This window comes from Ostrea edulis, chromosome 5 (assembly GCF_947568905.1).
Source record: "Ostrea edulis chromosome 5, xbOstEdul1.1, whole genome shotgun sequence".
In the NCBI taxonomy this organism is placed as follows: Eukaryota; Metazoa; Mollusca; class Bivalvia; order Ostreida; family Ostreidae; genus Ostrea; species Ostrea edulis.
In genome coordinates this window covers 19,753,356-19,780,257 of record NC_079168.1, presented here as the reverse complement: position 1 = coordinate 19,780,257, position 26,902 = coordinate 19,753,356, and the positions used below count along the sequence as shown (strand labels likewise).

At 36.2% G+C, this 26,902-nt stretch overlaps 2 protein-coding genes across 4 annotated transcripts in view; one reads left to right on the top strand and one right to left on the bottom strand.

Moving 5' to 3' along the window:
- Positions 1 to 196: 196 nt before the first annotated feature.
- LOC125651682 (BTB/POZ domain-containing protein 1-like) lies at positions 197 to 12,510 on the bottom strand. 2 transcript variants are annotated; one of them, XM_048880383.2, is made up of 6 exons: positions 12,421 to 12,510; positions 5,835 to 6,223; positions 3,397 to 4,343; positions 3,072 to 3,159; positions 2,739 to 2,885; positions 197 to 2,633 (listed from the first exon to the last, which is right to left on the bottom strand). In XM_048880383.2, the coding sequence occupies exons 2-6, from the start codon at positions 6,210 to 6,212 to the stop codon at positions 2,475 to 2,477; spliced, it is 1,719 nt and encodes a 572-aa protein (XP_048736340.2). In that variant the 5' UTR covers positions 6,213 to 6,223; positions 12,421 to 12,510; the 3' UTR covers positions 197 to 2,474. The 2 variants fall into 2 exon arrangements, with proteins under 2 accessions (XP_048736340.2, XP_056022882.1); XM_056166907.1 differs by having other exon boundaries at positions 5,835 to 10,013; positions 10,975 to 12,509.
- Positions 12,511 to 12,891: 381 nt separating this feature from the next.
- The window catches only part of LOC125651867 (uncharacterized), a 43,105-nt gene continuing 29,094 nt past the window's right edge, over positions 12,892 to 26,902 (top strand). For both annotated transcript variants that reach the window (XM_056166905.1, XM_056166904.1), the window contains exon 1: positions 12,892 to 12,946. The gene's annotated coding sequence lies outside the window, so the exon portion shown is untranslated. The remainder of the gene's footprint in view (positions 12,947 to 26,902) is intronic.

The following is a 26,902-nucleotide window of genomic DNA, read 5'->3' as shown; positions in this document are numbered from 1 at the left end:
TGTTTTTAATTCCCGCAAGTCGTATTCTACAAACTACTACTACCACATAAAATTATCAACAATTTTATAATTTGTAAGTTGTCAAATTTTTCATAAACAATCTTTCATCCAATAACGACTATTCAAAGGTCCCCAAAACATTGGTGAGGACGATCCCGACCTAAAATATAGATTTAAAAATAGAAAGACAAAAATAGACCTTGATTCATGTAAAACTTTATTTATTACTAGAGACATAATTATTATATAAATTAATACTTATGATAATCAATAAATAAGTAAACACAGACAGTCTTTGATTAATACCTATTCTTAAGATAAGATTATATTTGCAAAAACTAAAAAAGCTTTTGTTTGCTTGTTTGTTGTTCTCACATCTCGCTCATTTTGAGACATCACCAAATTTGGTACATCCAGTCCACTTTTAAACAACGTTTATGCCCTGTACATCAATCATTACATTTACCAACATTTTGTTAATAATTAATAAGCCTATGCAATTTCACTGTATTTTATTTCTCAATAGAAGCATTGCCCTCACAATTTAATAAAAACCTATGTCTATTACAAAATATGGATATAAGAATACATATTGTAGGTTGGATGTATTATGAGGGATATATAAATGATGGAAGTAGGGGTACTTTCTGCCAATTATACAAATTACACATAAATTGTAAATTACAGGCGTTAAGCTTAAAGAATAAAATACATGGGAAAATGAAACAAAATGCAAGGGTTAAATGTGGAGAAGAATTGTCAGTTGACAGTACCAGACAAATGAATTAATTAAATTTTTCACCTTGAAAGACAGAGGATAAAAATATCATATACCCTGGAAAAGTAAGAATAATGAACTTTATCACAAATCGCAGTCCTAATATCCACCATGGGGTACATCCAAAGCTTGGTACTTTATTTGACGAGCTGTATATTAAACTTATACAACATATTCTTTATAATCAGCAAGTATTGCATAATTATTGCTTACATTGAATTGAAAATTTGTAATCCCAATCCTCGTCTCCTTGAAGTATTTTAGATGACTTCAACTTCAATCATATGGCACACTCTTTAATTAATACACCTTTGTACTCAATGCATTACATAGAGCATCTAGCAATGGGTAAGTTTTAAGGAGTGCCATTTTACTATTCATTGCTTATCTAATTCAAATTATGGATATAAAAAATCACAGGCATTTCTTAAATTTTTAAATATTCCCATATCCAAAAATATTAAAGAATTCTTAATATCAACAAATCAAATTTCATTTGTATAATAAAGTTATCACATACAGTGTTCCTTGAATAAGATCATCTTCAGACACCTACACTTAATGTGGATCTCTCTCACAGAGAGAGAAAGATGAAAATCAACATGTTATGAGACAATGGTGTGAGTTACATCTCATGCAAGAAAACAAATGAATTTTCAGTAGTACCTGTACTTCATTATTTGAGAGCACATGTACCTTGTCTTAATAATTTGCACATATACATCTATTAAACTAACTACAAGACATAATTTCACATTGGAGATGTTAAATGTTGCAAAAACAAGTATCCATCAAGCAAGATTTATCCATTTACTTCCATCAATTTCATAAACTACAAGAGCTCCACTATAGATATACACAAGAATTATTTTCTCCATTGCAAAACATATTCTGACCTAAAAGACATTACATAAAATGTAAGTTACACAAATACAAATCTTAAACAATACTATAGATGATGGTATTTGCGATTCCAAATTACTGGCCAACGTTTCTTAACTACTGACTACATTATATCTTTTATCATTGTCATTTGCTATAGTAGACATACACTTAACTTGATCTAATGTATACATGTACATGCAAGTACATTAACATTATAGTTTCAATCCACAAAACCTTAAAAGAAAGCTATTATGGTGTTCAATGTATGTTTTTTTTAAAGATATACAGGTAGCATGAAGATGTTCATATATCAATAACTGAAAGTAAAGCGCAGCCACTAGAAATATACTTTTCTTTATCACATCAGTCATGAAATAAGTAGTGGACGACTCCATCTTTGGAGCAGAAAGAAATTATTGAATGGTCTATAAAATTCATTACAACATAAGGCCAAGTAAAATTAATTAGTAGATTATCATTCAAACTTCACAAAAAAATGGGGCGGGTGGGAGGATTTTATTTTTTATTTTTCGCCATGGTATTATTGACCTCGAAAATGCCTTCTCTCATTGAGAAAAGGCTTTATAAATCATGATTACATGTGTATTTGGGTTTCTAAAAGGCAAAGTGAAACAAAGTACGTTTACGATATACCGAACCGGACATAAAAATATCCGGAAATCGTAATTTTGAAAAATAAAAAAAATCGGGGCGGGGCGATTTTCGAGGGGCGGGCAGGAATGATAATCTACTAATTAATTTTACTTGGCCTAATCTGTGCTAACTAAGGGCTGGCAACAGTTGTGGGGTTCTAAGTGTAGAAGATAATCTCTGGGATTTGTCCATCCTCAACAGAAGTACCGTTGTTATTGCCAGACGCGTATGTAAATTGGAACGTTACTTTTCCACTGGAGACTGATTCGTGAGTAACCTTCCTCAGGCCTTTCGCACCATAGTAGGAATCTGGACCCTGAAAAAAAATATCAATTTCCATGATCCAAAATTTCAAGAAGGCACAAATATCACATTCATTACTTTAACTCACTGACATATTTGCTAACATGTACAGCTATACCTTTAGCGTAGCACATGCTGTGTAACTGATGTTGGGCAGGATTTCCACTGGCTCTTTAAACATCACCCTGAAAGTATTGTTTGTCCCATCACACAGAAATGTTGCATCATTCTGACCCATGACTTTCAAAGAATCAGACTGTATCACCTGTTCAAAAAGAAAGTCTCTTTTCATTGGATCAACTAACAAAAACCCAGACAAGTTTCAGAAAATCTCATTACAAACAGTAATTCTGTATCAATCAATCAACACAAATGAAGATGAACTTTTGTTAGTTCTTTGTTTTTACAGGGCTGATAACTACTGCAGAGTCAGTAAACAAATCCGACAGACCTGTATGTTGACTTGGTACTCGGTTGGTCCATGTATACTTCCATACAGCCCAAAGCCAACCACAAAAATCCTTCTATTCACCATGAATCTACAGACATAAAATCAAGATAGACTTCTAAATCTTTAGAATTCACTCAGAATTAATGGAAAAACTAAGAAATGCAGTCCAACATTTTCATTGTTATTTCCTTGGAAATCTTTTACTTAAATGTATCTTTAAGATTTTTCAAGGTGAATTAATTTGCCAGTAATTGTATGTACATGTATTGTGTATATCATACAAATGAAACATTGGCATTAGGTATATAAAAGTAAAACTATTGACCTAATTCTGTCACTGGTGCCACTGTACCCCCAGCGGCTCTCTATCTGACAGAAGCGTGACACAACTTGTTCTTTTCCAGTCAGACAACAACGGGGTACATCCAGAAAGCTGATCTGTGGTTTGGGGTTGACGGTGAAGTAGAGAAACAGCTGCACCACTTCTCGATCCTCTAACAATCCACTCTGCGCTGCTCCTTGAGCAAATTCTTCTACATTCATCAACGGAAAGCGGATCAGACGTAGAGCTCTCCCAAGAACATTTCGTTGGTTCTCACAGGTTTGAGTCAGATTTCTTCTCGCACATTCGGCCTCTGTCCATCTGTAAACTGCCGTGAAAAGTTTGCATTCCCTGATGCCAAGTGTATCTCTTTCTAGAACAACACAGAGGGTCTCATTATCAATGTCAGTAAAACCATCAGCCATAATGGCTTCAGAAGTGTTTTTGTCGATGGTCTCCAAACAGAGAGCGGCTAACTGAGGTTCGTCAAAGAGTCGTGCCTGAGTGAGCAACATAAAAGCATTATCGCTACTTAAATTACGTTTCAGGAAATCCACACATGCTCTTTCTAAAGCAGGTACGGCATACTTTTTGGCAGTATACAAAGTTGTCATCACAGTATCCGAGCAAATTGTGACCTCGTCAGAGTAGAGAAACTTGAGAAGAGCTAGGAAGGCTGCTGGTTCAACATCAGGGATTTCAATGACTTCCTCTGAAGTGGCCATTGGTCCATTAAATTGGGCATCAAACATAGCACTTCCGACTGATAGGATAAATTTGTGTGCTGGAATCTTCTGCTGATTGGGTAAGGTTCCAACTATGAAGTGGATGTCACACATTATCTCTGTGTTATAGAGATAATGCAAACGCTCCTTGATCGATGTCTTTGTAGACTGCCAGTTGTACGGAGCATTACCATGTCCTACAGAGCCACTGGTGGCATTGATCACCTACAAAAAAAAAACAAACAAAAAAACTATTGAAATACATCTCTCTTCTGAAAATGTCAGTCTGTTAGAAATTGGGATAGGCTACAATATTGCAACTAATCACAATAAATACCCAGTACGAGTAAATGTCTCATCAGTATCATGCAGCACTTCACATTTAATGATGGTTTATAATAGTTTCTATTGACACTTTTAGTACAGCTACTATTATTCTAATTTATAGCAAATAATAATTAAAAGTAAATGTAATCTAATTCAAATTAGATGTTAGATCCACTTGCATACTCACAATACTAACATCACATTGAGGATTGCTTTCTGGGGACTGGAGACTGAATTATCCAATTACAGCATGACTAACTTTAAAAGTTGAGATAGTTTAAAATCTGTGTTTACTTTTTGTTTTCACATATGAGTATACTTCAATACATTTGGAAATATAGGTTGTATTTCTTTAAACATTATATAAATAAATGTTGCAGATGATAACAAAGATTAAATGTAACACATTTACACACCATACCGAGTGGTGTTGGTGCAGGAAAATTGAGTTCTCTATTGACAGTGCAGTTATAGCATCCTTTTGTGCTCTGTGAGTCCTGTACATGTCCAGTGGCTGTGTGTTTCGCATTAGTGTATGCAAAAGCACGGATGTTACCTCATGTGATAGCTAGTCAGCAGAGGGTTATTTCTTGCTCAATCTAATTAAAATCTGCTCTGATATTCTCATGTCGCTAATGCAAAGATCTGAAGACATCCCATATAGGGTCACATCAGAATGAACTCTAGATAAACCAATCAAATGGTCCCTGGCAAAATCGTTGGTGGTAGGAATAAGTGACAGTGAATTCGGAAGTGTTCAGGATAATGACTTTTGGATTCAACATGTAAGAATAGGTTTGACTGGTTCTTGTAAGAGCATTTAATTGGATGACATTCGGTCACTAAAGTGCATGTTGATGTGACATTATATAGGATATCTTCAGATCTTTGTATTAGCAACATCAAAATATTGGAGTGGATCAAAGATCTAATTCTGATCAGATTGTTTCTTCTAGTCAAAAGTGTGTGTAGCATGTAGTAGATGACATAAAACGTTTGATGGAAAATCCACCTCTTAATTATTGCACTGCAAGAGATTCTGTTCCAGATTTCTGTTCTCATGAACAAATTGGGCTTTTACTTTTTAGTAAAGCATAAGCACTTCTTTAAAAACTTTCAGTTTTTCGTAAGGACTTGGGCTGTTGTTCATGACAAAGGAAAAGCTTGAAATCGTTCAACAATCAATTAAAATTTCTTCCGGAGCAATTTCATTGGCTGAGACCTAAGACCACTCTGATGTGATCCAGAATGAGATGTTGGTAGATTTTTGTGTAGTGAATAACATGAGCGGATGAAAGGAGCTAATTTTAACTAGACTTATAAAACTAAAGCTGTATAGAAGAGCATTACAACTCGACTTGACTTCCGTCCACAATAGAATATTTTTACCTGCTTTTCAAAATCTGTTAGACTGTTAGCACCTGATGACAGAGATCCTGAAGCCAAGGCAAGTGGCATACATGTTGGACTAGAGCACAGAGAATTGGTGGCTGTGGACATGGAAGAGGAGCTTACAGTGGTAAGGTTATGTGCACGAGACTCGGTATGTTTAGCAGGCAAGGCACTGCCATATTGCTGATTGTTTTCAGCTTCTGTGGATGTAGTTGGTGTTGTACTTTGGGAAGACGACTGTGGGTTTCTGAGGGTTGCATTTGCAGATTGGTTCTTTTGTGATGTTACTTGATTTTTAGCTTTCTCCTCAGCCTTTTCTGCATCATTATTTATATCTTTTCCAGGAGGTTTGCTATCATCCATTCTCAGGAACATGCATTAAAGACCTAATTTTAAAACAAAAGAAATATACATTTATTTACTTCAACACATCACTAACATAAATACCCAACACTTTGTAATAGTGAAAGTGCTTTGAATTAAACAGGAAGAGTTACCTGCCCTTAGTATAGTTTTGTAATTTCTCATTAGAGATAACAAGACTAAATAATCACAACCTCATTAATAAAAATACAAATGTAGAAAATGCTAAATAATGTGACCAAGTTCATGTATATAAATATAGAATTAATTTTGTAGAATTAAGAATCATACATTAAACTTTGTCATAAACATTACCTTTGATAAACAAGAGATGTTTGTAAAACATATATGTCCCCTGTGGTCCAAAATTGAAAAGGGTTATACACATGCATCATTTAATTGATAGTAGTATCATCAATTCAAAATATTGAGCAAACAATATCTTCCTATGTCAAGAGTAGATTGACCATGTGAACTAAAAATCAATAGGGGTCATTTACTCCTTATGCTGTACTAGTGTAGCAGGGCCCCTACTGAGCAGTCTGCACTATAAATCTACACCATCGTCGTCTGTACTAGTGTACCAAGTTTGGTGTCAATCAAGCAAATAATTCTTAAATTATAGGAGACAATACATTACTATGTCCAGTTTAACCCATGACCTTTGACCATGTGACCTCAAAATCAATAGGGGTCATCTTCTCCTGAAGATTTACCAGTGTACCAAGTTTGATGTCTGTCAAGCAAAGGTTCCCAAGATATTGAGCGGACAGTATATTCCTATGTCCAGTTTGACCTTTGTTCATGTGACCTCAAAATCAATAGGGGTCATCTTCTCATGAAGATGTACCAGTGTATTAAGTTTGATGTCTTTTGAGCAAAGGGTTCTCAAGATATTGAGCAGACAGTATATTCCTATGTCTAGTTTGACCCTTGACTTTTGACCATATGACCTCAAAATCAATAAGGGTCATCTACTCCTTGGGATGTACCAGTGTACCAAGTTCGATGTCTATCAAGCAAAGGGTTCTCAAGATATAGAGCAGACAGTGTCTTCATATGTCCAGAGTAGATTGACCCTTGACCTTTGGTCCTGAAAAACAATAGAGGTCCTTTTCTACTCATAACCAACCCACATATGAAATATCATTACGATCAAGTGAATGGTTCTCAATATATTGAGTGGACAACATGTGGTCTACCGACCAACCGCCCGCCATACTGACCGACAGGTACAAAGCAATATGCCCCTCTTTGAAGAAAAATAATTGCACAGACTATCAAGAAAGCCATGGGCCTTATCGATCACCTGAGTATCACAACAAAACAATACAAACGAAGCACTACATGACCTTCACAATTTAATGGGATAAATGACTTCAGTATTTGTATTTGAAAGGGAAGTAAATTAGTTTTAACTTTTTTAACCAGTGAGCTTGAGCTTGTGCGAAATACTATAATTCAAAGTCATAATAAACTTTCTTGTGTAAGCAACCTTTGTGCAAAATATGAGCTTCAAAGTCTGCCATTACAAACTTATGGCCTAAAACAAATCCGTTTGCTTATTAAGTTATCATAGCTCAAAGTCACTACATCGACATCAATCCAAGATCATGACACATTTTCTTGTCATAATGTACCTTTGTGTCCATTACAGAGATAGACATGAGCTTTTTATCTCACTTGCCATTCCGGCTAGTAAACTCACTTGTCCTTTCCGAAAATTTTTAACTTTTAATTAATACACTTATCAACCAGTAATTTTGATTATCTCCCTTTACGAGGTCAGCAAAAAGTAAATCAGTGAATAGTCAAGTTTTCCTTCCTTACTCTACCAAGTGTAAGAGGTTGCAATTGTAAATTATAGGTAATTGAATAGATTTCATGCAAGTTTATGGGTTGCCCCACCTCAGGGAATTATTGTAATCTGTAGTTGACTGCAAATAATGAAAAATAACAAATGTCAAAAATGTTTGGTTGGAATTGCTGTCTGGGGGGTTTCAGACCCAGAAGGGAGGGAGGGAATTTATTTTTTTTTTCATTGAAATTGAATTTGAAATTGATAATAAAATCACAATATAAAACTGAACAAATCTACTTTTCTGACAGCTATTTTTTTTTATGTTAATTAATTTGAAAAGAATCAAGCCGAAAAAAGGTGGAAAAAATGACTGTTCAAAATACTCAAAACTCTGAAAAAGGTGACAGTTCCTATCAATATCAGATCCATGTATTGTAACTTTGGCCGATATTGCCCATGCCATCTGACATATCGGAATTAATTCGCTCATGATCTCTGCAAGGACCTCTTTCCAAGTATTTTGAAGACTAAATCTGTAAATTATATTGCTGATTTTCGCCTCACATGTGTATAGAAACACACAAAAGGAAAATTTGGCTCATTAGCGGGATGCTTCACACTTCATGCTGACATTTTGGTGGCGACTGCTTTATAGCAAGAAAAAAGCTTTGTACTGATCCGGCTTATTAAATTAATGTGGATGTCAAACCCGATGTTTAAAAGATGAGTAATTCGTTGATCGAACAAAAATATAAACTTTTTTAACTGTTGGAACCTTAAAAAAAATTTATAAATAATTTTGTCAATAAAATTTTTCCAGCGGGAGTAATTCTAATGAGGTGGGCAGCAATTCCAAATCAACAATAATTTAATTTTGGCCTTATAGATTAGAAAATTACAAAGGCCAACATAGAGAACTTTTCGTTGCAAAATAGTGGACAAGGAATGTAACTTCTGGCAAAGTGTTGATATATGTTACAGTACTTGATTTAAATGTTTTATTTCAATGTAAAAAACAGCACGTGTCAAAAATGTAACAAATCAGTTTTTATTCAATAACTTGATGAAAATATACATGGATACTTTCAATTCGGTAAATTGTAATACCATTAAGAAAAAACAAAGTGCCAGCGATAGCAGCTACAGTGCTGAACTTTTGACACAAGGTACACACCATATATCGTCAGAGTAAATCAAACCCATAAATTTGGATTGTCACTCCACTTGAAACTCACTTTTTCTTTTTAATCGAGATTTCTGATTATTCTCCACATTGCCTTTTCTTTTATTGTCTTCTACTAAAATACTTAAGATTGGTGTGAAGCATCATAAACATAAAGTACTGATATACTAAGATAGACTAGAACGGGCTTTCACTTGTAAAATCCGATTTTGGGGAATTCCGTACCAAAAAACAAACTAGATGTGTCGGCATGACACGAATGCCTCCACCAGCAGTAAAATGTAGGAATCCGTCAAAGTATAGCACTGATTGTGGCATTCAGATTGTATGTTGCACGCATTTAGTACAATGAAGAACTCAACAACAATCCTTTTAACAGCCATAAAATAAATACATACTTTATGAAAGTTTCCTCTAAATCAATAACATCATCTGATCAGAATAATAACATCCATCAATATACACTTGCATTAAAAAAAAAATATCAGTTCAATATCGCAAGCGTGAAGAAAAAAAGTCCTGGTTGTTACAGGTAATTTTTCTATGTAAAAGGGGCACAACTCCATCAAAAATCAACAGACTAGAAACAAAATTCAAACTGGATCTGTAACTTAAAAATATACAGCATATAAAAATCAGTTCAATATCTCATGACAAGGAGTTTTGAAAAATGTCTGGAAAACAGGTTGTAACATTATAATTTATCTATGTTAATTAAAGGGGCATAACTCAATAAAAAAATCAACGAACACGAACAAATCTCAAACTCGACCTGTAACTGATCACTATACACCCATGTACAAAAAAATCAATTTAGAAAAACAAATCACTATTTAAAGTAGGGGTCTAGTAGCGTGACGTCATGTCCGGATCGAACTCCAGTATTGGTTCACGTACTATTATTATTGGGTGGATTTATACTGTTTTTACATTTACCTGGATGTTTTTTAATTTAGTAAAATGAATACAATAACACTCCATCACTTATATTTAAGTAGACTATGGATCCAATCTTCTTTCCATTTTTTGTCATCTAATTCACACATAAAACCAGAGGTACATATTTGTTTAATTGATATACAGGCCGGGGTATTACATGTTAAAATTATCTGTAAATTAAAAAAAATTCATGATATGTAATCATGCACTTGTGGAATTAAATAAAACAATTCTGCATTTGTTATATATTTGTTATCTTGTTATATATTTGTTATCTTCTGTTATGTGAAAATCATCTTCAAAATGGTTATTTTGGCCCAAAAATGTAAATATAAATTGAGATGCTGTGAAAATATTATGCTGAGAAAGGGCAGATTTTTTAAATGTATTTTAACAAGCATTCATATATGAACATAATATGTGAGTTTGAATGAAAAATCACAAGTCAAATTTTTAAAATATTCATATTAGTGGTGTTGCAGTGCTGTATTTTTGACTGCCGAGGGCCTGTATTGAGTTCAATTTTGTACCACCATTATTAAAAAACATGAAACTATGTTAAAATTTCACTTTTAATTATTTAGTTAAACATATTTATTTCATATTTGAGGAAAAAAATTGCAGCATCATACCTCAAACAAAATTTTATGGACATATTCTAGGACTTCTTCAATGAATTCTGATATTGCCGTTTGACAAATGGGGGTACACGTAATAAAAATACCATAATTTACTCATTATACTGACAACCCCCCATTTTTTTGTTTTTATCATACCCTGAAATGAACAATCTAAGTATCTAAACTCAAATTTTTGAGAAATCACAAGTAGGTCCAGGACTAGGGACCTACCTTAAAAAGGGGACAAAATCATAGGAAGTATAACAAGAGGCCCACAGGCCTTATCGGTCACCTGAATACTAGTGAAAAAGTCTCACTACTTCCATGGGCTATGAAATCTAGAAAAAATTTCCTGTTCTGAATATCTAAGCTAAATTCTAATGTTCAGCAACAGTATAAAACAAGATGTGTTCTTAAAACTTCACTGCCCTCAAAAGTGCATACACTGATGATAGTGTATTTACACTAAAACATCAAAATATATGACTAATTTGGACTCATCCTAAAGTCATAACCCTGTTTTGTAAAATTAACCATTTTTTGTGCATCCTTTTCTGTTATTCCTAAGTATGCATTTAGATTTTATAGAGTATCAGCAAACTTACACATAGATACTATATACTAAGTTTGGCCCCACCCTGGGGTCAAAACCCTTACTCTGGGGAAAATCAAATTTACAATTTTGGTAAAAGACTACCTGCTCAATCCATTTAGTTTCAAAAGCATTAAAGAAGATGTTATTTAAGTGTTTTACACATAAACACTATATAACAAGTTTGGCCCTGCCCTGGGGTCAGAACCCCTACTCCAGGGATCATGAAATTTACAATTTTGGAAGAGGCCTTCCTGCTCTACATCACTATGCATTTAGTTTTTCTTACATGTGTGTGGTTCTTGAGAAGATTTTTGAAAATTGAAAATTGGTCATTTTTGGGCAGTTTTTGCCCTGCCCCTAAGGCCCCAGGGGTGCAGGAATCCTGAAATTTACAATTTATGTTCCCCTTGTTCCAAATATGTTTCATACCAAATTTGAAAAGAATTGGGATGATAGTTATCAAGAAGAAGTTAAAAATGTTCAATTGTTAACGCACGATGACGGACGAAAACCAATTGCAATAGGTCACCTGAGTTGAGTTTACTAAGGTGACCTAAAAAGTCCGGAAAACTGGGCATCTACAGAGATAAGAAACTTGGATGTAAACTAACAATTCATGCTGTTTTTCTAAGTCCAAGGGCCATAATTAAGTGAAAAATCAACAAACCGAGACGAAATTCATATAAATATCTGCAAGAACAGAGAAAAAGGTGCAGAAAACTGGGCTGATGGACAGACGGAGCGCAAACCTATAAAGTCCCCCTCGACATGTTGGTACTGGACTAATAATGGCAAATTCCGTGCAATGCTGAATAAGTGCGACACGCACTCAGAATGACATGAATTGTTTCTATATATAAAATTTACAACACAGTCATGAAATTTCATATCATTGTTGCTGTGTAAGAGGGAAGGAGGCACACCCTGAGTGTTTTTGTTTTTATTACTAAGTAAGTAGATCTACTACAGAGTCCTGTCTGATTCAAGTGATTGCTTTTGTGCAACCGTCCAGCATCTCAAAATCTCAACGATGAAAAATATTGTAACTTTACAAAAATATACGACTATAACTAAACACTTACAACTCATTTCTTATCTTCTTTAGTTTATATACTTTTTTCCTTCTTCAGTTCGATTCGACAGTTGTTGCTAAAAAAAAATTGACGGAAGTAAGATTAAGTTTAACGAGCCCGATCAGAAAATTATAAAGGGTTACATAATTACCGTCAAATAAGAAAAATAAAATCTTCTTTTATTAATTTACCCAAACCATGATGGCATTGGTTAAAAAAGATAAGGATGTGTTTTGAGACAAAGAATTGGCGGAAATTAAGTTTCTTGTTGAATTGTAGGAGATGATAAATAAATATCGATACACAATGCAATGAAAGGAAAAAACTAAACAAAAATACCATACATGTAGTTACTTTAAAATCACTGCATCTAAGGGAAGCTTTAAATTGGCTTGAACTTAGAATTAATTTCAGTGAAACAATACTTGTATATTACAAAAGATGATTTTTTTCTTACAAATGCAAATATCAGCGGATATTAGTCAGAGCATTTTTCAGGGCGCCTTACTTCACAGAGCTGTGTTGTGTATTGACAGTAAGTTGTTTTCGAACTGTTTTAGGCCTAGTTTATTATTTAGAAATGAAATAACAGATATCAGAAGTTCAAACTGAACACTCAGATGCAGACGCAACAGTTATAGACTCCTGCAACTTTGTTGCACGGAGGTTCCCCCAATGCAAAGGTAGAGCTGCACAGAACAATGCACAGGTAGAGCTGCACAGAACAATGCACAGGTAGAGCTGCACATAACAATGCACAGGTAGAGCTGCACAGAACAATGCACATGTAGAGCTGCACAGAACAATGCACATGTAGAGCTGCACAGAAACTGTACCAAACGCGAAGACTTTTTTAGTCGCAGATTCACGGATAATAAAGTCATGGACATTGATTTTGTATGTGTACTTTTTAAAAATGATTTATTTGAAATAAGGATAAAAATGATGTTGACGGAGCAACTCGGCTACATGCAAATGAGCGGATCCAGAAATTTTCCACCAGGGGAATTCCACTCCATGCATTTTTAGGTCATAGGAATTGGAAATTTTATCAATGAAGTCAATAATATTCACTCAATTGACCAAGCCATGAGCTACAATTCATAACCGGGAGGTCGTGAGCTTGAGCCCCGCTCATGCCATGGTCACGTCAAACTTAAGATGTAAACGTAGGCACAACTTATTGATAATTAATTTTTAGGGTGCATCTAACAGGTTAGGAACACTTCCCCTGCAGCGAGATATTCTTGCGAAAAAGCGATTATCCCTCTCTAGCAAGAGTAAATATATCCCATACAACGGAGAAAAACCGCCCATGAAGTACATCTCTTTGTTTTTGTGAAAAGAAGAAAATGTGCTAAAATGTTTGATACTTCTGCAACTAATTAAATCAAAACAAAAACACTCACAATGTGTGTTGGATTTCAGACTACTTTTCTCTTATGCCGCAACTTTGATATGAAATTTGATCATGTGTCTCACTTATTAAGCATTACACGGAGTTTGTCATAATTTTCAAAAAAGACACCAAAACACCTTTTTATGGTAATGTTTACTTTCTTGCGAAAGAGGGATAATTGCGTTTTAGCAGAGATGGCGAAATAGCATAAAAAAACCTACGAGACATCATGTCCTGTAGATAAGGGATAATTTAGAAAATCTACCAGACAAGTTGAAAATTAATCAGACAATAAAAAAAAACCTGAGATTGTTTCACCTTTTTAGCTCACCCATGCTGAAAGCTCAATTGAGCTTTTCTGATTGCCTGTTGTCCGTCGTCTGTCTGTTTGTAAACTTTTCACATTTTGGGCTTCTTCTCCAGAGCCACTGGGCCAATTCCAACCAAACTTAGCCAAAAACATCCTTTGGTGAAGGGCTTTCAAGTATGTTCAAATGAATGGGCCAGAGGAGCTGAAATTTACATAAAAGCTTCCTGATGTAGTGCATATTCAAGTTTGTTCAAATCATGGCCCCCAGGGGTAGGTTGGGGCCACAATAGCGGATCAAAGTTTCACTTGAGAATAAATAAGGAAAATCTTTAAAAATCTTCTTCTGAAGAACAGCTGAGATTTACATGAAAGGTTCCTGACATAGTGCAGATTCAAGTTTGTTCAAATCATGGTCCCCGGAGGTAGATTGGGGCCACAATAAGGGATCAAAGTTTTACATGGGAATAAATAGAGAAAATCTTCTTCTCAAGAACCAATGAGCCAGAAAAGCTGAGATTTACATGAAAGGTTCCTGACATAGTGCAGATTCAAGTTTGTTCAAATCATGGTCCCCGGAGGTAGATTGGGGCCACAATAAGGGATCAAAGTTTTACCTGGGAATAAATAGAGAAAATCTTCTTCTCAAGAACCAATGAGCCAGAAAAGCTGAGATTTACATGAAAGCTTCCTGACACAGTGCAGATTCAAGTCTGTCCAAATCATGGCCCCTGGGGGTAGGTTAGGGCCACAATAGGGGATCAAAGTTTCACATGGGAATAGATAGGGAAAATCTTCTCATGAACCACTGGGCTAGGAAAGTACAAATTTACATGAAAGCTTCCTGACATAGTGCAGATTCAAGTTTGTTAGTATCATGGCTCCCCTGATGTAGGTTGTGGCCACAATATAGGGATCAAAGTTTTATATGCGACTATATAGGGAAAATTTTTAAATATGTGCCAAGGTGTGACTCAGTTGAGCAATGTGGCCCATGGGCCTCTTGTTTTATTTTCAAACATTGAGTGTGACAGTTTAAAACATTTACTTGTGTTTAACTGCTCTTTTTTTTTTTGTTTTTTTTTTTTGGACCACATAGGAATGAAACCTTCTCAATTTTGTTGTAGTTTGATTCATCCATTTTGCTCATAGGTGCTTGTGGATATAGCCAAATACCTCGGTAGCCCCTGCCTATTTACGTAATCTATTACATTTAGATTTTCATAATTTGTAACCAACAACAATTGGAGCCATCGCCATTGAAGTGAATAGTTATATTTATTCTAAAAAAAATTTGTTGTAAACTAAGAGGGAGGGAGATATGCGATCATGTTGACAAACTGTTCAAGCACCTGTGTTTACACATTTAACTTTCTTTTTTATGTCTGAACTACGATTTTTTCAACCATTTGATAGGCCACACAAGTAGAATGACATGTGTGATATTGAACGTACACACACGGAGTGGCCTCACGATTTGTCGATTTCTGAGAAAGCACATTTGTTGTACAAAAGCAAGTCATCTATACCAGACTAAGTTTTTGTTTGCACAAAAGCCAATAAACAATGCAGATATGATCCCTTTTTTGTCTGAGCCACTAACATCTAGCAGACAGTTTGTCAGATGAGTTTTTTAAGTTTTACCGGACAAATTGAAAATTTCCCCGAGATATTCGGTAGTCCGGGCGTCTTTTGCCAACTCTGGTTTTAGAGAGATCTCACTATAGGGGAAGTGTTCTCAACCTGTCTTAACAGACATCGCAACATAACTTTGAACGGCGGACGGTAAACTGTCTCTTTCAAGCTTGGTGGATAAAATTAACAACAATGACATAAAACCAAGGACTTTGATATCGGGTGGTGATAAAAAGCCAAGTTCTGATCGGTTGAACTATATAAATTTTACTTTGAAATGATAGAAAAGGATATATATAAGCTTGGTTTTGTGTGTCTTGTATAATTTATATTTGCAGTGATGAAATTAAAACCATGGACTTATGCAAAATTGCATAAAATTACCTCTGTATTTGAAGTATTTAATACCCGACTTGACTGGCAGTGTCTGCAATGGGGGGACCTGTGTGAAGAAGTATTTAAAACCCGACTTGACTTGCAGTGTCTGCAATGGGGGGAACTGTGTGAAGAAGTATTTAATACCGGACTTGACTTGCATTGTCTGCAATGGGGGGACCAGTGTGAAGAAGTATTTAATACCCGACTTGACTTGCAGTGTCTGGGGAGACCTGTGTGAAGAAGTATTTAATACCGGACTTGACTTGCAGTGTCTGGGGGGACCAGTGTGAAGAAGTATTTAATACCCGACTTGACTTGCAGTGTCTGCAATGGGGGGACCTGTGTGATGAAGTATTTAATACCTGACTTGACTTGCAGTGTCTGCAATGGGGGGACCTGTGTGATGAAGTATTTAATACCGGACTTGACTTCCAGTGTCTGGGGGGACCTGTGTGATGAAGTATTTGATACCGGACTTGACTTGCAGTGTCTGGGGGGACCTGTGTGATGAAGTATTTAATACCCGACTTGACTTGCAGTGTCTGCAATGGGGGGACCTGTGTGATGAAGTATTTAATACCGGACTTGACTTGCAGTGTCTGGGGGGACCAGTGTGAAGAAGTATTTAATACCCGACTTGACTTGCAGTGTCTGGGGAGACCTGTGTGAAGAAGTATTTAATACCGGACTTGACTTGCAGTGTCTGCAATGGGGGGACCTGTGTGATGAAGTATTTAATACCGGACTTGACTTCCAGTGTCTGGGGGGACCTGTGTGATGAAGTATTTGATACCGGACTTGACTTGCAGTGTCTGCAATGGGGGGACCTGTGTGATGAAGTATTTAATACCGGACTTGACTTCCAGTGTCTGGGGGGACCTGTGTGATGAAGTATTTGATACCGGACTTGACTTGCAGTGTCTGCAATGGGGGGACCTGTGTGATGAAGTATTTAATACCCGACTTGACTTGCAGTGTCTGCAATGGGGGGACCTGTGTGATGAAGTATTTAATACCCGACTTGACTTGCAGTGTCTGCAATGGGGGACCTGTGTGATGAAGTATTTAATACCCGACTTGACTTGCAGTGTCTGGGGGCACCTGTGTGATGAAGTATTTGATACTGGACTTGACTTGCAGTTTCTGGGGGGACCTGTGTGATGAAGTATTTGATACCAGACTTGACTTGCAGTGTCTGGGGGGACCTGTGTGATGAAGTATTTAATACTGGACTTGACTTGCAGTTTCTGGGGGGACCTGTGTGATGAAGTATTTGATACCAGACTTGACTTGCAGTGTCTGGGGTGACCTGTGTGATGAAGTATTTAATACTGGACTTGACTTGCAGTTTCTGGGGGGACCTGTGTGATGAAGTATTTGATACTGGACTTGACTTGCAGTGTCTGGGGGGACCTGTGTGATGAAGTATTTGATACCAGACTTGACTTCCAGTGTCTGGGGGGACCTGTGTGATGAAGTATTTGATACTGGACTTGACTTGCAGTGTCTGGGGGGACCTGTGTGATGAAGTATTTGATACCAGACTTGACTTGCAGTGTCTGGGGGGACCTGTGTGATGAAGTATTTGATACCGGACTTGACTTGCAGTGTCTGGGGGGACCTGAATTAGTTTCTGAAATGTTTGTTTTCTGCTCTGTACTTTCCTGGATTCCAACTTGTCATAAAATTATTACTACTTGTTTAGTGTACCATTTTATTTTAGGAAATTTTCAACAAATTTGTGAATCCAATATATCGCATATTGCAGCTGTAAAATATTTAAAAAATCTAGACTAATTTTTACTTATTTAATCCTCTTCGTGTATGTCTACACATAAGGCGGCTACAAGATCTCTCCATTGGCTCCTGTCCTGCGCTGCTCACTTGAGCACTTACTTATTTAATCCTCTTCATGGATGTCTACACATAAGGCATCTACAAGATCTCTCCATTGGCTCCTGTCCTGCGCTGCTCACTTGAACACTTACTTATTTAATCCTCTTCGTGTATGTCTACACATAAGGTGGCTACAAGATCTCTCCATTGGCTCCTGTCCTGCGCTGCTCACTTGAGCACTTACTTATTTAATCCTCTTCGTGTATGTCTACACATAAGGCGGCTACAAGATCTCTCCATTGGCTCCTGTCCTGCGCTGCTCACCTTATGGTGTTCCAGGTGTATCCCGTCCCCTTCATCTCTGTCTCTACAGTTCTGTTGAGTCTCCCAGGTCTTCTCTTTCCAGGGTGTGCCCACTTCATAGCTCTTCTTCCAGTGCTGTCTTCCTTCATTCTAAGTACATGTCCCAGATATCTCCACCTTCTGCGCTTTATCTCCATGTTTATGTCTCCTATTCCAGTTCTCTCCGCTACCTCCTTCTTGCTGACCTGATCTTGTCACATCACACTAAGGATCCTTCCTTCAAACCCTCTCAGTCTGCTCTCTATCTCCTTGTTGCCTCTGTGTTTCTCTCACATATAATGGCACTGATCTAACATTGCTCTTGTATTATAGCTTAATCTTGGTTTTCCTCGAGATTTTCTTTGTTACCCAGTCTTGACCAACACAGTCACCCCTAGAAATTACCTCAACAAGGTATATATGTTCATTTATGTCTTCTAGTCACACATCAAATTTCATGAAGATTCATAACAATTTGACAGAGTTCACTAATATTGTGAAATGTTGTGATATGAAATGGGTCCAAGTTATTTCCCTTGTACACAGTTTTAATAGCAAGCAGGGATGACTTCAAGTCTGAAAGTTTTTGACAAATAAAATAAAATGAAATACAATGAAATGAAAATTTTAAAAAATTATTGGAGGATAGGATCGATCCTTCAGTTCAATTTATATCAGTTGTATTTACATTTCCAAAAATATAGCAAAAAAAAAGGGAGAGAATTTTCTTAGTTTCAAAACAATACATACATGAGCATTGTATGGGAAATTCATCAAAGCCCAGGCTGTCACTACACATATCACACTGATAAAATTCTCACCCCAAACCCCCAAATTTCACCTTAAATTAGCATGATCTCGCCACTTGCCTCATTTAATTTATCATGTGTATGATAGTAAAATACACAGATGCTGAGATGCCAGTCTTGCAGCAATGCATGCACAAGACACAAGAGTTTTTCTTTATCAGAAGTTATCAAGAGGAGCTGACTGTAAAATAAGATAGGCCTTGGAGAAAAAATGCCCACAGCATATCTTATAGTCAAGGGAAAACTCTGTTTTATCTGATTTAATGTCTGACAATTTGACAATTTAGTTTTTGTGAATTAATTGGAATTAGTGGGGAGAGGGAAACCTTGATAATTTTGTCTGACCCAAATCCTGCTGTGGCAAAATGGTTCTATGGTTCTCAACAAAGAGAAGATATGTACACATAGGCAATGGCCAGAGAAGTCTTCAAGATGATATTAAAAATTTAAGATGTTGATATTGAATTTGATTGATAAAGTTTTAGAAAAAAAATTTGTTAAATTATGTTATTGTCTTATTTATGTATGGCCATTAATATAGATTTAAATGACCACCAAAACATAAGGTTGTTTATCAGCTGGCCACTAACCAGTAAGAAAAATGGGTTCTGACCATAAATGAACTTAGTCTAGATTTTACCCTAGAACATTATATCCTCTTTAGTGTAAATTATGAAAATGATTCCAAATTTTATCAAAATAAATGATTAAGTATGGTGTTGAATAAAGGGTATATAACCTATTTTGTGTTACTGTAACAGTCCATTTATTTGAAGAAGAAAAAAGTCGGGGGGGGGGGGGGGGGGGGAAGGATTAAAGACAGAGTTGTGCCCCATGGAGCTAGAATATTTCAAAGAGCTCAATTTCCGCTCAATATCTCAGTCATACATGGACATTTTAGATTGAAATTTGGGGTAATAAGCTAAATGAAGTGGAGTGGATTGAAGTGGAGTGGGGTGAAATATGTATTTCATAGTCACAGTTTTGCATTTAAGGAAAAAATAGTAATCTGGAATAAACTTTACAGTCAACACCAGTCAAACACTACATGTATGGACAAAATAGTCATATGTAACTACGTTCAAACTGAGGGCAGAATGGATTCTCTAAAATGGAGAGAGGTTGGAGCTGTTGTCATAAGAGATTGTCAGGGTGGAGCTTCTGAAGTGAATTTCATCACATTTTATTTTATCTGTCATTCCCTGTACTTTCCTGGTTCTGTGCTTTCCAATAAATTTGAGACAACAGATATCAGTATATAAGAGACGGACTCCATTGTATCAAACCATATGGTGGCCCTGAAAGATTGCATCTGTCAGGAATTTTCTGTATTATTCATCAACAGAAATATTTTTGGAAAGTGAAATTGTAATTATTAAAGGTAAAGGGTGTTAAGTGAAATGGCCAAATAACAAATTAATTGCTCATATATGTCATCAGAGGGATTTTATTTAAGATAACAGCTACTCAGCTAGACTTGATAGAGTTACACAGAAATAGCATCTGGGGTCAGATAACATGCAACATGTGATCTCATGCATTTGGAATTGTAACAAATATGATTATACACAAAGAGTTTTGAGTTTATGTGATAGAATCTATTTCAAACATGGTATACATTATGATTTTCAATCTTTTTGTCTCAGTATATATGTAAACTGAATTATAAAATGTTGCAAAGGAACCATTTTCTTAATCCTTTAGAAACTCTCTCTCTTTATATATATCTCTCTCTAGATCTCTCTCTGTAGATCTCTCTCTCTCTCTAGATCTCTCTCTCTCTCTCTAGGTCTCTCTCTCTCCAGGTCTCTCTCTCTCTCTCTGTAGATCTCTCTTTCTCTGTAGATCTCTCGATCTCTCTCTCTCTCTCTCTCTCTCTCTCTCTCTCTCTCTCTCTCTGTAGATCTCTTTCTAGATATCTCTCTAGAAATCTCTAGAAACCATATACAATCCATTTTGATTAAGTTTACCATTTCAGCAACAAGGCTTGTCACATTATGATTGGGGAATGGTTCAAAATCTATTTAGTGTAGTTATATTCAGTCTGTTATCTGAAGAAGAAATTATCATTCTGCGAGCTTCAAAGGACTGTTTGCATAACTTTATATTTTAGCCACAAACATTTCTGTCTGAAATAAGCTATGTGTTGAAATTCTCTCCAAAAACTCCACCCCTGACCATCTCTTTTGACAAGAGGCTTCACCCTCTCTCCATTTTGGAGTTCCAGTTTTGGAGGGTCCAGAGTCAGCATTTTACACCAACTACAGATCACTCCACTCAGCTTTTTACCACAAGCCCTAAAACACAGCGATATCAGCCCTATACTATCACATTGTCCGTCTGTCCGTCAACACTTTCTTGTGACACGATAACTCAGAGTTTTTATTGAACAGTTTTCAAATTTTGTACAGAAATAATTTACAGTAAGAGGAAGACACCCATAGATTTTGGGGTCATGTCACTTTGTCTGTCTGTTTGACTGTGTCTGTTTACCACTGTCTAAGGGAGATAATTCAATTTGAATTATGATATATTGTATTGATATATAGAAAACTTACAAAAATAACTCTACAACATTGTGTATATTTTATGTATATTTTGTTTGGGTTTTTTTTTAAATGTAATATAAGAAATGCTTAATGTTACATGTATATTGAATTAACACATCATTCCCAGTCAGCAACTCTCGATCAGGATCAGAATATGAAATTAAATTTCTGACATCTGTTTGCAAAGTGGAACTGCTTCATTGAATTATGTACTAATTGCACTTTGCACCTTAGAGAACTGTTCCTTTTGATAAAGAAAGTCACAAAATAGGTACAAATGAGTGTACCTTATTCATTACTGTTATCGAACTTTCGTTGGTGAAAATATCGAAATGGTGTGTTTCACTGCGCTTGTTGACGGTAAGGTCCACATTTTCTACATGAGTATTTTGATATTTGCTTTAAAAATTTTTATAGTGCATACATGGTATGTCTCGACTGCTAGAAATAATGGAAACTGTCTCACCTATGTATGTAATGACATATTCTATAGATTTCTATTTTTAAAAATGTAGAACACTTCTACCAAATGTGTTTGAAAATGCTTAGACCCCCGATGTCAGAATTACCTTTTCCTAGACATCAATATGTCAAATTCATAATCCTTTACGAATATTGTACTAGTTATCCATTTTGAATCCCCTTACAATGGGATTTAGTTGCACTCTGTTGTGTTTGAGTGGATGAGTGTGTGCCAAACAGAAGTAATTTACATTTTGCATCAGTCTCTCATAAATATGTTTCATGATTCCTTTTTTACAAATTTGCATTCCAATGTATGGAAATTGAATATTATTAATTCTAATACATATACCAGCCCCAAACATTGCTATATGAAGTACAGATGTCACTTTCCTCTAATAGTCCTCAGCAGGGTTCTTGCTGACCATGTCAGTTTCCACACTCTGTCTGGTAATGTGCTAAGTTAGCTTACCTAGGTCAGTGTTTCAATATCAGTGATAAGAGGAGGAAAATTTGATAAAAATCACACTCCCTCTCTGATTCACAGCAATGCCATTTAAGGTTTTGTGGCTTTCAGGACCTACCCTGTTAATTTTAATTGAAACCACTTAGTAACTTCATGTTGCCTTACAATGTCATCCATTTATCAATCAGCACTTCATTATTACACAACACCAGCCTATAAATGAGGTGTGCCTGTTACATGTATAGAGCCTTTTTTGTTGGTGAGCAATATCTGTGTATAGGAAATTTGAAAATGCATGATTCATATAGTTTGTAGATCACCTGAGTCACTCGAGTGATCTATTGCAATTGGTCAGTGTATGTTGTGTGTTAATGATTGAACATTTTTATGCCCCCATTCAAAGAAGGCTTGGGGTAATTTATGGAGTGGAGTCATGGAGAGGAGTCTATGTGCTTCATAACTTTACTATCCCCCAACTGTCACTCTTTATTTTAGAGTAATGTAACTCAACACCCTCATCCAGTACAAATAGGTGTGCTGGAATTTAGTTCAATCTGTTTGTTTTACTTTAGTTGCACACAAATCTGTCAAAGCCCCTTCATCCCCTTAGGTGGGAGGAAAAGTTTCCTCTCACAAGCACCAAGAATGAGGTCAAATTTATGACCTGCAATATCAGATAATCACTTCATCATTTTAACACTGTGTAATACATGGCCTTGGCAATGGCATTTCCTATTCATGTGTTTTTAGCTCACCTGAGCCGAAGGCTCAAGTGAGCTTTTCTGATCACATTTTGTCCGGCGTCCGTCTGTCTGTAAACTTTTCACATTTTCATCTTCTTCTCATGAACCACCGGGCCAATTTCAACCAAACATGGCCAAAAGCATCCTTGGGTGAAGGGCTTTCAAGTTTGTTCAAATGAAGGGCCATATCCCTTTCAAAGGGGAGATAATCACAAAAATGCAAAAATAGGGTGGGGTCATTTAAAAATCTTCTTCTCAAGAACCACTGGGCCAGAAGAGCTGAAATTTACCTGAAAGCTTCCTGACATATTGCAGATTCAAGTTTGTTCAAATCATGGGCCCCTGGGGTTGGATGGGGCCACAATAGGGGATCAAAGTTTTACATACAAATATATAGGAAAAATCTTCTTCTCAAGAACCACTAAGCCAGAAAAGCTGATTTTTACATGAAAACTTTCTGACATAGTGCAGATTCAAGTTTGTTCAAATCATGGCCCCCGGGGATAAGATGGGGCCCCAAGGGGGGGATCAAAGTTTGACACACAAATATATAGGGAAAAACTTTAAAAAATTTCTTCTCAAGAACCACTAAGTCAGAAAAGCTGAGATTTACATGAAAGCTTCCTGACATAATGCAGATTCAAGTTTGTTCAAATCATGGGCCCCGGGGGTTGGATGGGGCCACAATAGGGGATCAAAGTTTTACATACAAATATATAGGAAAAATCTTTAAAAATCTTCTTCTCAAGAACCACTGAGCCAGAAAAGCTGATTTTTACATGAAAACTTTCTGACATAGTGCAGATTCAAGTTTGTTCAAATCATGGCCCCCGGGGATAGGATGGGGCCACAAGGGGGGATCAAAGTTTTACATACAAATATATAGGGAAAAACTTTAAAAATCTTCTTCTCAAGAACCACTAAGCCAGAAAAGCTGAGATTTATATGAAAGCTTTCTGACATAATGCAGATTCAAGTTTGTTCAAATCATTGGCCCCGGGGGTTGGATGGGGCCACAATAGGGGATCAAAGTTTTACATACAAATATATAGGAAAAATCTTCTTCTCAAGAACCACTGAGCCAGAAAAGCTGATTTTTACATGAAAACTTTCTGACATAGTGCAGATTCAAGTTTGTTCAAATCATGGCCCCCGGGGATAGGATGGGGCCACAAGGGGGATCAAAGTTTTACATACAAATATATAGTTAAAATCTTTTTCTCAATAACCACTGAGTCAGAAAAGCTGATATTTACAAGAAAACTTTCTGACAGTGCAGATTCAAGTTTGTTCAAATCATGGCCCCCGGGGGGTAGGATGGGGCCAGAAGTGGGGGGGGGGGTCAAAGTTTTACATACAAATATAAGAAAAATCTTTAAAAATCTTCTTCTCAAGAACCATTGGGCCAAAGAAGTTGACATTTACATGAAAGCTTTATAACACAGTGTAGATTCAAGTTTGCAAAGGGTAGTTTGGGCCATAATAGGGACCAAGGTTTTACATGCAAATGTATATGGAAAGTCTTCAGATATGGGCCAAGGTGACTCAGGTGAGCGATGTGGCCCATGGGCCTCTTGTTATTAAAATAGCTGAGGATTTTTTTTATGAATTATGTAATATTTAGAGTATCCTTGAACGAATGTATCTTCCGATACCAGTCGAGGGGGCGGAGCCCCCGAGACTGGTATCGGAAGATGCACGAGTTCAAGGTTACTCTAAATGTTTTGTATCATTGCGCTCAGAAATTATTGCATCATCCTTATTTATATAACTGTACTCTAACAAGGAACTGCGTGACCAAAATTTAGACCAATCAAAACTCATTATCGAAATCGCATGTTTATCCGATACGGTCGAATACAACGCTTGTCACTTTTTAAGCAATAACCACCATGCATGGACGATGGCTGGGAATTTTTGCTCTCACACTTTGCAGAATCCGTATATAGCAAATCAGATACATGTTGAAGATTCGTTGCAAAGTATGACGCTCGATCTACCGGGACTAAAAAATTAACCTTATGGATTTCAATATAGGAGATATTTTGCACATGATGGAGACTGATTTGAGTGCGCCAAATTTCTCCAGTCCTGAGGTCGAGATGAAAAATGAACGATTTGAACCGGTGTCTGATGATGAAATTCAGCGTTTGATAGACTCACAAAAAATCTTAACACTCGTAAAAATACTAAATGAGCAATTGAAACGTTCAACAAGTGGCGTGCCGCACGGGACAATGTCCCATTTTTGACCGAGATGAATTACTGGATGCAACAATTTGTGTTGAAGTAAGAAAACAAGAAGACAGCTCGGAATATCCAATACGTTTATTTGAGTTTGTTTTATTGATAATTAAAGGTCAAATGTCATTGAGATTGTCGATTCACCCTGACATGCTCTATCTTGATAGAGTATGGTTGTTAGAGCACAACAAGTCATGGTGTATCAAAAATAAAAACACAGTGATCATCAAAGGAAAAACACCACAGCAATGATACAAAGATTGATATAACATATCAATATTATTGATAAGTTGACAGAAGTAAATCTAGTATTTTATTGGGTAGCATATGAGACAGATTAAAGTGGAAGGGGTTTAGCCTCTCTCCACAGCAGTGTAAGAGGAGCTAAGACATTACATGAATTTTTTTTAAAATTTATCTTATTTGTTTGGCTAGCTATAGTTATGCTGCATAATTATCATGGCCATAATTCAAGTGCAATTATTCTATGCTAATTAATAGTCAAATTACACTAATGCTATATTACTGGTTAAGAGTTGCAAAATCATGGTCAGTTTCTTCCTTCAGTAATGCCTGTTCTTTTATTTTATTTGTAAGCATTTCTATCGAAGTCCTGTGTTGTGATTTGTAAATGTTTATTCTATACATGATAAACATGAATTTTATTCATTGACTCCACTCCATGACTCCATACCACTCCATAAATTACCCCAGGCCTTCAAAGAAGAGGGGCAATATTGCTTTGCACCTGTTGGTTGGTAGACCACATGTTATCTGCTCAATATCTTGAGAACCATTTACTTGATCATAATGATATTTCATATGTGGGTTGGTTATGGCCCCTTTTGATTTTGAGGTCACATGGTCAAAAGTTAAGGGTCGATCCATTCTGAACATCAGGGCTTTGTTCAAGATCGTAGTGGCTAGGTATGGTTGGGTGATTTGTGCCATTTTAAAAAGTGTTGTCTTTTCATTATTTTGAGGTGAAAAGTAACTATAATAATATCATTTTGTTGTCTTTTCATTATTTCGGGATGAAAAGTGCTAAATATCGTTTTGTTGTCTTTTCGCCTCGAAATAACAAAAATCTGATAAATTATAAAATGGCAGGAATCAGCCACCATACCTAGGCTAACCGCTACGATCTTGAACGCAGCGCAGGGCTTGAAACTAACTTTTCATGTCACCAGTCCAGCCGGACTGATAAGGTATAATGTCAACAAGTTCGCAGAAAAATTTACCAGTCCACCAGGGTTTTCCAGAGATAATTAAACATATTTTTTTTTTAAATATTATTCAAATAAAATGGGATTTCACTCAT